This window comes from Bidens hawaiensis, unplaced genomic scaffold, assembly GCF_021521415.1.
Source record: "Bidens hawaiensis isolate Kalapana, Puna unplaced genomic scaffold, B.hawaiensis_p1.1 tig00009361_1, whole genome shotgun sequence".
In the NCBI taxonomy this organism is placed as follows: domain Eukaryota; kingdom Viridiplantae; phylum Streptophyta; class Magnoliopsida; order Asterales; family Asteraceae; genus Bidens; species Bidens hawaiensis.
Genome location: NW_027491690.1, coordinates 370,473 through 384,920, shown reverse-complemented (window position 1 = coordinate 384,920; position 14,448 = coordinate 370,473). Strand labels below are relative to the sequence as shown.

General features: G+C 35.8%; 1 protein-coding gene across 1 annotated transcript; it reads left to right on the top strand.

Moving 5' to 3' along the window:
• Positions 1-11,066: 11,066 nt before the first annotated feature.
• LOC143532116 (uncharacterized) lies at positions 11,067-11,645 on the top strand. The gene has a single exon (XM_077027254.1). It carries the CDS (start codon positions 11,067-11,069, stop codon positions 11,643-11,645), a length of 579 nt encoding a protein of 192 aa, XP_076883369.1.
• The last annotated feature ends 2,803 nt before the right edge of the window (positions 11,646-14,448 follow it).

The following is a 14,448-nucleotide window of genomic DNA, read 5'->3' as shown; positions in this document are numbered from 1 at the left end:
TGATTATGGGTTACTTCAATCAATTTCAGATGCAATTTTGGAACCGAAAAGACAATGGGTGTAGAAGCGGCGGGGAACGCTTCTTGTTTGTCATGAACCTTCAACTCGTACTTACAACGGGTGGAGGTTCCGATGGTATCAATTTTGGCTAGGAAGACCTGTGTTTGGGGATTGAAAACGCCAACAAACATAATGAGGGATCTCTTTAAATGGGGGCGATTAAATAAACACGGCCATCAAACTCCATTGTGTTATATTCATATGGATTATGAGACTTAAAGCTATTGAACGAACTCGGCCCTTACCAAGGAGAAGACGTCGTGACCTCACTTGATTGTGACACCGATATGCGTATATCGAGTCACATTTATAATTGTGCCAACGACATCTCTCTCCTCAGTCAGAAATTAAATGAGACTTAAAAGAGAAGATCAACGTACTGGGTTTTACTTCATAACTATTGTTCATGGTGTTGTAGTTCGTGATTCTAGCAAAAAGTGTTCTCTAGTTTTTTGTGTTGTTTTAAGCCGATGTTCATTGTGTCATTTCAACAAAAAGACATTAAAATCACCATGCACTAAAAATTAAAATGAACCTTGTTTCATGTTTTATTTCGTAGTTTGTATATTTTATATTGTTACATTGCATTCTTGAGTTTTTTATTAAGGGTTTGAAAAAGAAAAGATAATAAAATTTTTCTTTTTTATTCTTGAGATTTTTTTTAAATAAAAGAAATAGAATGGAAAAAAAAGTTAGTGTTTTTTTTCCTCCAAAACTTTCCAGCCAAAAATTATTTGATTGTGAAAGAAAAGTTTACAGCTCATTACAATATTACTAATTTACCCTATGTCAATTCTCTTTTTCATGTTGCTACGATGACATAATTGTAAAGTTACAATTTTTTTCCTATATTTTCCTTCCGATCTAACTCAATAATGTAATTAGCACTTCCTTTTCTTTTGTTTTATTATAACTCGAGTATGTCTTTTAAATATATAATTTTTTTTCCTTTCTTCCCCTATCCAATCTTGTTAATTTTTTTCTTTGTATTTTAAACCCGAGAATGCAGTGTTAGTGTTTCAACTCATACTCAATTTATTATGTTTTTGTTTAATAATGTTTGGGTGTGTTAATTCATAAAATCATGTTATAGTGTTTAGAGCTGTGTTTTAGTTCTGCGATTTGTTTCAGTTCAAAAATTTTAAACATGGTGTTTAGTAAAGGCCGATTTGACATTGATTAGATACACGACTATTGTGTTATAGATATGCATGTTGTTTTAGCTCATAAGTTTCAAAGATGATGTTTTTCTATTTGTTGGAGATAATTAAAAGACTTTTATTATGAAGCACCCTGAACCCAAGATGAGGTTGGGCTTACGCATGCATAATAATTTTTATGTAAGACCCCATTACCGGTAGTGGCGGATCCAGGAATTTTTTTTCAGGTGGTGCACTACTATTTGATGTTTCAATTTCATAGAGTCGGGTATAAAAATTTTCGGTTCGGTTCGGTTCGGTTCGATGATTTGGGCAAAGTTCATTACATAATAAAAATATGATAAAAAAATTAAAAAACACCGCCATTAGAAATTAGAAAACACATAATATAAAAACTAACAAATTTATTTTTGACAAGGTTCAATAATAAACAAAAAAAAGTTCTTAAATTTGTTTCCGCAGGGAATCGAACCCGCGACCTTCTGTTTACAAAATCAGAAAATTACCAACTACTCCAACGCTTGAATTGTCAATAAGATGGTTCCTTTCTAATTTATAAGGTGGTTCCTCTAGCATTTTCTATATATCAATAAACTATTATTTCAGAACTCGGGTGGTTACGGGGAACCACCAAATTGCTATATAAATCCACCCCTGATTACCGGTGCCTCACTTTGGACGTTGGATTTACTCTTAAACACAGTTCTAAATAATAGAGTTAATTAAAACTTTACGCAGAATATAAAACTTCGACCATAAACCATTACATAACTTACAAATATTGTCTTAACAAACATTCATAGTCTTAACAAACATTCATAACTTACAATTTTTATGTAAGACCCCATTACCGGTGCCTCACTTTGGACGTTGGATTTACTCATAAACACAGTTCTAAATAATAGAGTTAATTAAAACTTTACGCGGAATATAAAACTTCAACCATAAACCATTACATAACTTACAAATATTGTCTTAACAAACATTCATAGTCGATTAAAAATAAAACATAGTCTTTGAAACATCATAACATTTTTTTGAGATGCCAGTATCTTCAATTCCATGCCATGTGTCCTCATCAAGCAAGCTGCCTCATTCTACTCACCTGCGTGCATACTAAAGTCAGCTACGCTGAGTGGGTTCTAGTTAATCGTATAACATACAATACATCCACACACATTCTTATATACGCGCCCGAAGGTACATATACGTACATAGTTCCTTACCATTCTTCATACATTCATACAATTATACTTTCATTCCTTCCTTTTATACATACATATATACATATACTTCGTCCTATAACCTTCGCAGATATTATTAGGGTCTGCTCCCTACATTCGCGGATATTATTAGGGTCCGTTCCCTACATTCGCGGATATTATTAGGGTCCGTTCCCTACAATCGTGGATATTATTAGGGTCTGTTCCCTACATTCGCGAATATTATTAGGGTCCGTTCCCTTTCTAACCATACCTTCCATACATACATACTTCATCTATACATCATATATATATATATGTTGTGCGAAAATATATATATATATAAATAAATCACGAATCGCAACTACGCTTTAAAAACCAAACAATCTATCCTAGTTCACACAAACGGCAAGTGTACCGGTCGCGTATAGTGTCACACTCCACTTTAGGGCCTAGGCGTGTGACCACAAGTTGGTAGCAGTTTTGTAAATACATCAGAGTTGCGGGTTTCATTTCAGCGGAAAAATTTTATAAAATATTATTATTGAAAACTTATTAGAATCTCGGGTTTAAATACCCGTTCAATGTTTCAAATACATTTCTTTCGAAAACATATTTCTTTTATAATATTTTGAAATAAAATATCTGAGCCATCAGATAGCATCTAATGACTATAACTCCAATCCTCTATTCCTCTTTGCTTATATAGTCTAACCTTTCTTGTTTCCTTGTAACATGGGGGAAAAATACGTCAGCACAAAGCTGGTGAATAACGCTGACTCTAAAATCTCTTTTTCAATACCTTTGTGAAACCAACAATAATACCTTTGTGACTACTCATTAGGCACCCAACTAAATTGGGATCAAATTACCCTAAGTACCATGTACAATTAATTATATACACAATATCATTTCTCTGAACAGTCCCGTAGACCTTCAGAGGCATGTTGATGATATGCATGGCCTCGGGGAAATGTCGAGTCACCATGTATGTTTGGATCCAGACACATGTATACTCTTAATTAGAGTGTCCGTTTCTTATTATTATACACAAAGTTTTTAAGGATTCGTAAATCCTATGCAAACATTCTGACTCGGTATAAAAGGTTTGGGGCGTATTCACCTTGTCTGTTTATAATCAGTTTCTGATACTGATTCCTGTTTTCTGATTTCTGCTTCTTGTTTTGTTACCTCGGACCTATAGTACGAGAATTACATTTTTGTATAAATATCTAGATCAACGATCTAGCTTGAGACCTTTAGTCTATTTCGTATAGCTTTAACCTTGATAAAAACATTTGGACCTTTAGTCCTTTTCTTAATTTACCATTTATATGCTACGTTTCTTCTTAACATTAATTATAATCTCTTGTATTATATTTCTTAATCAAAAAGAAATACTATTTTGACTATAAACTTCGCTTAAGAAAAGTTATATAATACTAAATTGTAATCAAGGTTCAGCTATACCTCCGACAATGGTCTAAGCCATTTATAATAATATAATAATAACTTAGCCAGAACCCCTTACCTCGCACGGGTATTCGGAGTTAGATTTTCTAAGTTTATACGGGCAACACTTCTACTCTATGCACGCTTATCGAGACATACTTGATCAACTTTTCTTGGCACGCAAATCGAGGCAATGTTTGGTAGTCGGGTCGTGCACGTAATTCGAGACGGAATGTCGGGTTACTTCTGGATGGCACGCACTTCGAGGAAAACACCGGGTATTTGGTACGGATTACGAGGTCATGATTGTCGGGTCTGTGGCACGCAAAACGATGTTCGGCACGCAAACCGAGATAGAGAGTGAGTGAAAATTTAAAGAGAGAGTGGCTGTGATGTGTGGGAAATGAGCCGGATACCTCCCCTTTTATAGCCAATTTTTGTGTGGTACGTGATGGGCACCTTTTCAACACCGTCGCGTACCGCGACGGGTACCAATCTGACACGTGGTCTGACACATTCTGCCACGTGTCGCCGGAGTGCGACAGGTGTTGATGACTCATCACGGCCCATCGCGTACCGCGATGGCCGTTCTCTTGGACTCATCGCGTACCGCGATGGATCCTTAGATATTATTTTTCATTTTTAGTCCTTTATCTTTTGTAGCTTTTCATTTCTGGTCTAGTTCTCGTTATCCAAAAATACTAAGGCGGCTCGCAGCGATGCGAACGTGCGAAGTGCAAAGTGCGCCATCAAAGCGCCACAAAGCGCCAACGCCCTTCGTCCTCGCCCGAGCGCGTCGGGTGCTTCGCACCCTCCGCTAAGACCACTTGGTACATGATATTCATAAAAGAATATAACTATGGAAATTCTATCTCTTATAAAGAGCTTCCATTTCTTTACCACTTTCCATATGGGATGGATTTCATCTTCCTTATTTATACCTTGGTGGAATGCTTCCACTTTCTTACATCTTCCAACGTGGGATGGAATTTCTTTCATGTAAGTAAACTTAACTTTAGGAAATATTTTTATTTCCTTATTTTTCTTATAATTCCTTATTTAATATTTTCTTATTACTTCTCTTGAGATTATTTTTGATCCCTCAACTTTCCTAAGTTGTCAAGTTTTGATCAAAATTTTGGGGATGTTACATATAGCAAAGATGAGGAAAGTCCGGATATTGAACTCGAAGACATGTGAGAACGGATCAGATTATAAACCCTAATCCAAGTCCTACCCTGAAAAATTTCTAATTGATTTTATTATTTTTTTTATTTTATTTTAATTAATTTAACTAACTTAACTTAACGAAACTAACAAGAAAACTTAACGGCGCTAACGAGGTATTAACAAATATGGAGAAAGTGAACCACCTAGGTAAGGTATCTTAACAACTATCAACGACGCTCGGGTGGCAACGACCACATAAAACTGGGTTCTAAAGATGATCTCACTAGACAATAATGAGGGAAAATAGGTCCCCACGGTCAGTTTTACTAAAGACCCCTAAAAACGTCTAGAAAAGAGGATAAAATACGGTTGATTATCTAAGTACCCAATTGATTTATTACTTTGTCCGTATCAAAATCACAAATTCCTCTAAAGCTCGTAATCCTAACAAACTAGGGAAAAAGCGGTAATTCAATATTATAAATTAAATAATTCGGCTTACAAATTAACCTAATCAACGGCTAGAAATCCGCACGTGGTCTCGCAACGGCTAACTAAATCGATTAGACCAAAGAGATAAACGAGTCTTGGGTCTTATCAAACCATAGGTATATTATTAACTTTCATAAATATTATTTATAATTAAAAATAACCAATTTTATAGTAAAAAAATAAACGGGTCTTGGGTCTCATCAAAAGCATATAGCTTTTAAACCGGGTTATAATATCTCATGTGAAACAATTTATCATCAAACCATAAGTATATTATTAACTTTGATACAATAAAAAAATATAATTCAAAAAATAAATAAATATTAAAACAAACAATATAAAACAACCCCCGTAATACGGGGGATAAAAACTAGTAGTCAATAAACTTCAACTTCATGGATGCCAATCTTCAACCGGATAACCTGCCCCAACGCCAACTAATCCTTATTCTAAGGCTATACCTCTAAACCTGTTTTGCATACTAAAGTAAGGGTGTTGCTAAACGTACCCCTCTCCCCCCTTCATTTTTACTAAACGTACCCCTCTCTCAAGTTTTACATTAATATGATTTAAACTTTTCTGTTTTTTCTTTGTCATTTTGTCATCTTTTATTATCATTATTATTTTAAAAAGTTATTTTTATTTAAAGTGTTTTTCGTTTCCTTTTTTTTCATACTATACATTATTTTAATTACAACAAAAAAAATGTTTACGTACAAAATGTTTTTTTAATTACAAAGAGAAAAAACTTTTTTTTTCTGTGAGTGTTTTAATATGTTTAGGTGTATCATTCTTTTTTTTTTTAGTTTTTAAAGATAGATTAGTTTAAAAAAGAAACACATGTTCTTCATCAATAAAAGTGATTAAATAATCTACGATTTGATCAACAAGTTAGTTATATTCTCATGTGACATTAATCTCATGCATCCGAACATATCAAAAAATATTTAAATAATTTTCTTTTTATCAGGCGAGAGGCATATGATAAGATAAATATATACAAAAGGTTTTATAAATGCTTTATATCAATGAAAATAAATATTATTTTTATGATAGATAATGATAAACACAAAAAGAGAGAAAATGGAAAAAAAAAACTTATAGTATTTGATTTGATAAGGGAGATTTAAAATGACTAAAAATATTAGAGGATAGTAGTATGTCAAATAAAATTGTCAAGGGAACTGAAAGTATAGGGGATGAGGTATGCCAAGTACACGAGGACACGGTACGTTTAGCCTAAGCCTAAAGTAACCATATTAAGTGAGTTATAGGTTATTACATTCATACAGACAAGTTATTAAATAATAAGACATGTCACATCTGTACTTAAAGGTTCAAGCATTATACTTCAACGTAAACTTCTTTACTTTTACATCATTCATAAGTCTAAGTTTAGTGGGCTCAACCCACCCATACATTTATTGGTCGTGAACACCTTACTTTATAATAACCGAGTCCCTCAACTTCAGAATGACCAAATTTACACAATTATACAATTGTTGACAAACCATAAAGTCATTCCCAAATTGTACCCAAACTTCTAGCGACAATTAACTTCCACCCTTCACACGGGCTAAGTCCGTGTGAGAGATTACTGGTATATTAGACCGTTCACTTAATTCGTAAAAGCATTAGTATTGAAACTTCACAGTTTCACTTCTTACGTTTACGTTCTAGTGTGCATACCACTCCAAAACATTAAAAACAAAGGATTTCGGAACTCAGTTGTCCGCAAACTTTTACTTTTACCTAGCTAGTGCCTTCTTTAACCAAATCTTTGAACTTTGAACGACTGGTTCAGGTAAGAAACTATCACTTAAATCATTCAAGAACTTCATAGTGATCTCCTCTTCTCTAAGTTATCCCGCTAGACTAATTAATCGCCTGAAAATATTATGTCGCTTACTAAGTTGTCGCTAAGTGTAACAACATTGGCAAACACAACATCGTCTCACTCTTAGGCAAATCCCACATCGGCCATGGACAAAAGAGATAATTGGTTCATAAGTAAATGTCCTGCCTCTTCAATCACCAACGCGTTTTGGGCTTAGTTGGTTGTGGAGCACATGAAAACTCCACGGTTAAGCGTGCTTAGGTGCAAGTAGTACTAGGATGGGTGACCACCTAGGAAATCTCTACCTGGGCAACCAAAAACAAAGCCGTGAGTTCCTGGATGGGCAACCCATCGGGGGAAAAGCGGACAATATTGGTGGTACGAGAGGCCGGGGTGTTACACTAAGCATAAGTTATCGCAAAACTAAAGTAATCCCCTAACACTGATTTTATTGTCAAGCCAAGTTAAGCTATCGCCTAAATAAGTTGTCGCTAGAATAGTTGTCGCTTAACTAGATTGCACATTAACTACCGTTAGTTTGCGTACGACAATTAACTTCCACCCTCATAGTTGTCGCTCAACTTATGAGATAACTACAAACTAACGTGTATATCTATACTACATATAATATAGGAGTTATGGACCTCTTAAATTTTAAGATGTACAACTCTTATTGCATGTTATACAAGTAATAATGCATAAAAATTAAAAATATAGGGGCAGATTAGTCTTTGCTCATTCAAAAATAAGTTACAATAACGGTCATTCAACTTCAACCAGGTTTTGTTAATTTATTAAATAGTTACACATTTCCCCATAATTCTAAACCAACTACCCCCACGACTCTTTAACGGCCGTAACTTTTTAACTCTTTAATAGTTTTTCTAAAAATTACACCATAAAAACGAGCATTTTATTCTCTTTAATTTGAGTATGGTATTGCTATAGTTTATTAATTTTTGAGTTAAGTACCATTTTCGTACCTGTGCTTTGTTTGATTACGCAACTTTAGTAACTTTTTTGAATTTATTGCAAATGATTACCTCACTTTTCTAAAACTTGCCGTTTTAGTACTTTTTACTAACTCCGTCAATTTTTGTCCGTTAAATCAGGGGTAATTTAGTAACTTAGTTATTATTATTTTTTTCTTTTTTTCTTTTAAACAACTTCTCCCTTCATGTCCTGTAAAATCTAAATCCTCAAAATCATAACATCAATCCATCGATCAAAGCTCTTCCCCTCCATCGATCAAATCCTAATTTTGGATTCGGATATCCAAAAGTTCATATACAAATTCCGATATTGAAACGGATTATCAGAATTTCTAAAATAAAAAAAATTAATAATATCTTGTTCTTAATATTTCGTCTGAGTTCAAAGTTTGTGTCAATATCATATATATATTGAATTACATTCAAATTCAAAATATAAAAAATTAGACATTGTAGTAGTTGGTTTCAGCAAATTAATTTGCTGCTTACTTTATAAAAAAATGTCGGCGTCACCAAAAAGTCAAAAAATGTCACGAGAGTGGAGATACGGATCAGATCTGTAGTCCCACCGTGGTGGCCGAGAGAGTAGGGATTGGGTCTGTAGTCCCGCTGTGGTGACGGCGTAACAGAGACCGGGGAAGGTAGCAACGATGTGGAACTACAGGCGGTGAAGAGAGATTTGAGATATGCGACGGCGGAAGAGTAAGTTCCGACCAACCTGGAGGAGGAGTTTGAACTCCGTCACGCAGTTTCATTCGATTCCGATGAACATTTTGTTGTTCTTTATATTATGTGGCTTGATGGCACAGGTGGGTGGTGGTGATGGGCGCCAGATTAGGAGGAGGAGGAGGGGGTTCTTAGTGGTGTACTACAGAACAAGTTTTAATTTAGGGTTCACCTGAGATGAAAATTAAATTAGAAAGAGGGAAAGAATTAAAAGAAATGAGAAATAAAAATAAATTATAAAGTTACCAAATTATCCCTAACTTAATGGATAAAAATTGACGGAGTTAGAAAAATGTATTAAGATGGCAAGTTTTAGAAAAGTGAGGTAGTCATTTGCAATGAATTAAAAAAAAGGTACTAAAGTTGCGTAATCAAACAAAGCACAGGTACGAAAATAACACTTAACTCTTAATTTTTAAAAAAATAACATGTTACGCGATTACCATTTATTACCAACAACTGGTCGGACAGGTTCGGCTAATGGTGTTGGAATGGGTTAGATTGGAACATGTTAATACAAAAAAGGGTTAATTTAGTTCATGTTGGGATGAGTTTAGATCGAAAGGGTTCATGTCAAAACGGAATTTGGGTCGGAACTGGTCCGTCAAAACGGATTGGGTTAAAAAATAGTTTATTTGAAATTACTATACATTCATCTTGATTCTTGCTTGTCGCCACCAGTTACACGCGTTTAAGCATCAGTTACGTGGATGACATACCAAGTTGCTCACGTATAGACGTTATGTGACGCGCTTACTGGCACCGGCTACACGTCCAATGCCACGTTAAATGCGTACCACCGTCGGGTTACGTACGTAACCTTGCGAGGTTACAAAAATACTAACACCAATTACGTTTGTGCGTACACCACTGCATCGCACGAGTAACTGGCTAGTATAATATATAATAAAAGTAACAAAGACAAATAAATATACACCCATACCATAAAGGGGCTGGTATCCACTGATGGATTCGGATAACTTATACACCCATAGAGTTACATCTCTACCAATCCAAGGTAAAGAAAGGAGGCATGTGGCCAGGGATTGTTTCATTTATTATTATGCATCTCTCTATCCAAAATGAGTTGTAGTAATCTCTTCGTGGGCAACTCTTTAATTGAATATTGAATGTTTAGAAACCGTATAGAAAGTGCCTATGATTAATCAACCAGAACTATTTCAAAAGTTACACATTTGAACTTTGAATGATAGTGTGGTTAATAGTAATCTTTAATTTTACTTTTTTTAGACGTATTGATCGATAACAATCCATAATAATAACATTACCAATGACAATCATAATTTTTACTTAGCAATTCAACTTTAATGAAAAATAACTCCTAGTAACTTTTATATATGATGTAAACAACTTAAAACATGATTTGGATTTAAAATCAATCACTTATTGATTAGAAACGGCCATAGTTGTCCCTCTATTAAAGGAAAGAAAATAAATAAATCATAATTTAAATGTTAGAATCCAATTTGATATATGTAATTACCATATGGTTGTAGCACTACACAAGCATCAATTAGTCATCTAGAGAGAAAAGTGGCAACTCCACTAGCAAACCGCCTAGCCCATCGACTTGGACACAATTCTGATTCATAATAATAATTTATTTCCATTTAATATTAAATTATATTATAGATTATGTGGATATATAAAGTTACACCTTGTAATTTTATAATGGCCTTTAAAATGGGTTTGATGTTTATTTTATTTATTCTTTTCCTAGAGCTACAATCTTAAAAGATCCCTTGGTGATCTTCAAAGATTGTTATGATTTAAATAGGTCTCAAAATCTTTCAAGTATCTTTACTATACACTAGACATTCATTTTCTTGATTTTATATACGTTTATATTAGATTCTAGCTTCCCCCACATCTATATATATACCTCACCATTGTGTCTCAAGTCTCAACACCATATTATTCAAACATATTCAAAGCATATTCAAAACTTACACAAATGGATGCAATAAAGGCTCTATCATCTCTCCAATGTGAATTAAAGATTATGAATGCTAGAAACATTCACCTTACCAACTCTAGTGGCTACTTGTTTGTTAGATGCTATCTTTCGGCTGGAAACAACAAAAGGGTGCGTGTTGATAGCCATGAAGTCTCTTCTAAAGGAGACTTATCGTGGAACGAATCGTTCTCTTTGGATTGCAAAGGCACTAAGCAATCAATGGACATGGTCATTCATGGAACGATTGTTTTGGAGCTTCGTGTGAGGAGCAATTTGATCGCCTTGTTTGGACGGTCACAACTTGTGGGAAGGGCTGAGGTGTCTTGGAGAGACGCTTTCGAGTCGCCAAATATGGAAATAGAGAGATGGGTGATGATGGACTCGAAGAAAAAAGGCGTGAAAGCGCCTTCAGTTTGTGTGGCTATGAAGATTGAAGTCCCTTCTAGGGAAGGTATGGTTGTAAGGAAGATGAACAAATGGGATGAAAGTTGTGGGTGCTGCCATGGTGATTGTTGTCACAATACATACGTGGACAGTGAGTTCTTTCTCATAGGAGCTGCTTTGGACGTTTTGTAAACAAACGCATCCAGTAAAATTTCACTCATATAGTCAGGCTTTTGATGCTTTGTAGAGTATAAGATGTTATTAGGAAATAGTGAGAAAATCAAGAGATATGTTCGTTTAGTAGACAAGCTGAGTTTGTAGTTGGTTTGATTTACAACAGATATGAAAATTTCAACCAAGCTAGTTTTGTGGTTTATGTTTTTTAACCGGTTTCAATCGAGGTAAAAAGATATAAAATAATCTTATTTTTCTAGAAATATGTAATCATTAGCTATGGCGGAGCCAGAAACTTTTTCTATGGGTTCGAGATTTATCGGTGCTCGATTTTTTTCTGGCGTCAAAGTTTTCTGGTCCAGATGGGTCGGGCCGGTCATTTGGCCAGACAAATAAAATGCAATATCACTAGCATAACATAAGCACATCATCGAACTATAGTCAAACTCAAACTATATCGAGTCAGATCGGTCATTAGTCAAATACAAATTACATCAAGAAAATATTTCATCAATAGCATGTTTAGGAGATAAAGCCGTTGTATCCATGACATGAACTAAACCAATAAACCGGTCTTTAACAAGTCCCAGTCTATCCACATATCTTAACATCGAAACCATTTGTTTCCTTTTATAAACATCCCTAGACTCGCCAAATAATACACTGCCAAACAATTAGGTAACGTTTGTTATGCAGTAATGACAGGCGGAATGGAATGATTCATTACGTGAGAATGAAATAAGAGGTGTTTGATTGCACAATGAAATGGAATCATCCATTACACATGGAATCTCATTTCATCAAAACCATTCATTCCTACCCCTCTTCTTTTTTTTCATTCCATTCCTCCTTCAACCTACTTTCTCAACAAAACCATCATCTAACAACAACCACCGCCACCACCACCACCACCACTACCATAGCCACCACCATCATCTAACCACCACCGCCACCGTCACCACCACCACCACCGCCACCGTCGCCGCCACCACCACCTGTCCACCACCGTCACCATCACCACCTACACCACCACCACCTTACCACCCAAGCTACCACCGCCACCATCGTCGCCATAACCACAACAACCATTGTCACCGTCGCCACCCGATCATAACCGCCACCACCACTATCACTGCCTGGCCACCACCACCGTCATCACCACCCTACCACCGCCATCACTACTAATGCTACCATCGCTTGACCACCACCAAAACCACCACCCCCGCCGCCTGACCGCCACCACCACCACGAATACCATAGCCACCACCATCATCTGACCACCACAGCCACTGTCACCACCACCACCACCTCCGCCGCCACCACCACCACCTGACCGCCACCGTCACCATCACCAACTACACCACCACCACCTTACCACCCAAGCTACCACCGCCACCATCGTCGCCATAACCACAACAAACATTGTCACCGTCGCCACCCGACCATAACCGCCACCATCACTATCACTGCCTAGCCACCACCACCGTCATCACCACCCTACCACCGCCATCACTACTAATGTTACCAAAGCTTGACCCCCCCCCCCCCCCCCCGCCTGACCGCCACCACCACCACCACTGTCGCCACCACCACCACCATTTTGTAAAAATTTATATATTTTGAGATAGGAATATTTTAATTATTTGTATTTCATTCATAAAAATTTTTTCGGATACCAAACAACATAACGTAATTATTCATTTCATTTCCATATATTAACCAAACAAGACAAAGGAATGGTAATGATCCATTTCATTCCTTTGTCCATTTCTTTCCTTCTCCCATTTCATTCCCCCTTCATTCCATTCCTTTCAACCAAACATACCCTTAATGACTTCTTTCGGAATTGATGGAGACATGATTTGACTATTCTTTAAAGCAGTTTTTAATATAACTTAACCAATTTGTGACACCATGAAATGTCATTTGTAATAGGAATTTTTGGAATGGTCATGATCACGAAACGTGAGGCACCAACGAAATGATGTTTGTCAGATTAATATTAATATAATTAATCGGTCGTTGAGACGATGGTCGTTGTTTTGGATATTTTGTTATTTATTTTTTATTTGGTATTATGTTTAAGTATGTTAATAGGTTTGGGTTTATTGACACATACTATGAATTACTTAGGCCTTTATTTACATATGTATATGGCTTATTAGCCAATTTAAAATGTTTGTTAGTAATTTTTATAGTTGAAATTATATTTTACAAAAAAAGAAAACAATACTAAAAAAGATTTAACTAAAATTTTCATAATCGTCGGGTTAGAATATATTCTAAAATGATTCTGGTTCGCCTGCCAAACAAAGAATGGATTTGCTTGTTAATTTGATACCATAGGTAATAATTAAAACCGAAAGAAGGTTGGGTTCGGGCGAACCCGCTGGAGAGTATGTGGCTACGCCACTAACCATTAGTCAAACTAAAAAATAACCGTTTGACATGTTACCCAAACTGTAAATTTTATTTTCTCAAACCTACAGATATAAAGTCACTTTAAATATATAAATCCGAAAAATGACTGGGTTCGGCCGACCCCAGTGGAGAGTATATGGCTTGGTCACTAATGGAGGTGGTAAATGGGTTGGTTGGGTTGGGTCGAACGGGTATGGGTCGAAACGGGTTTGGGTCAGAATGGGTTAGGGCAGTGTTGCAAAAATCCCGACTGGTTACCGAATAATCCCCAATTAATAATTAGTCCCCACTCAACTAATTAATTTTGGGCTAGTTGGTCAATTAATCGGTCAATGGTCAAATTCGGCCAAATCGGCGGCGGTTTCAAGCTAGATTCCAGCCAAAATATGTTTGTGTATGT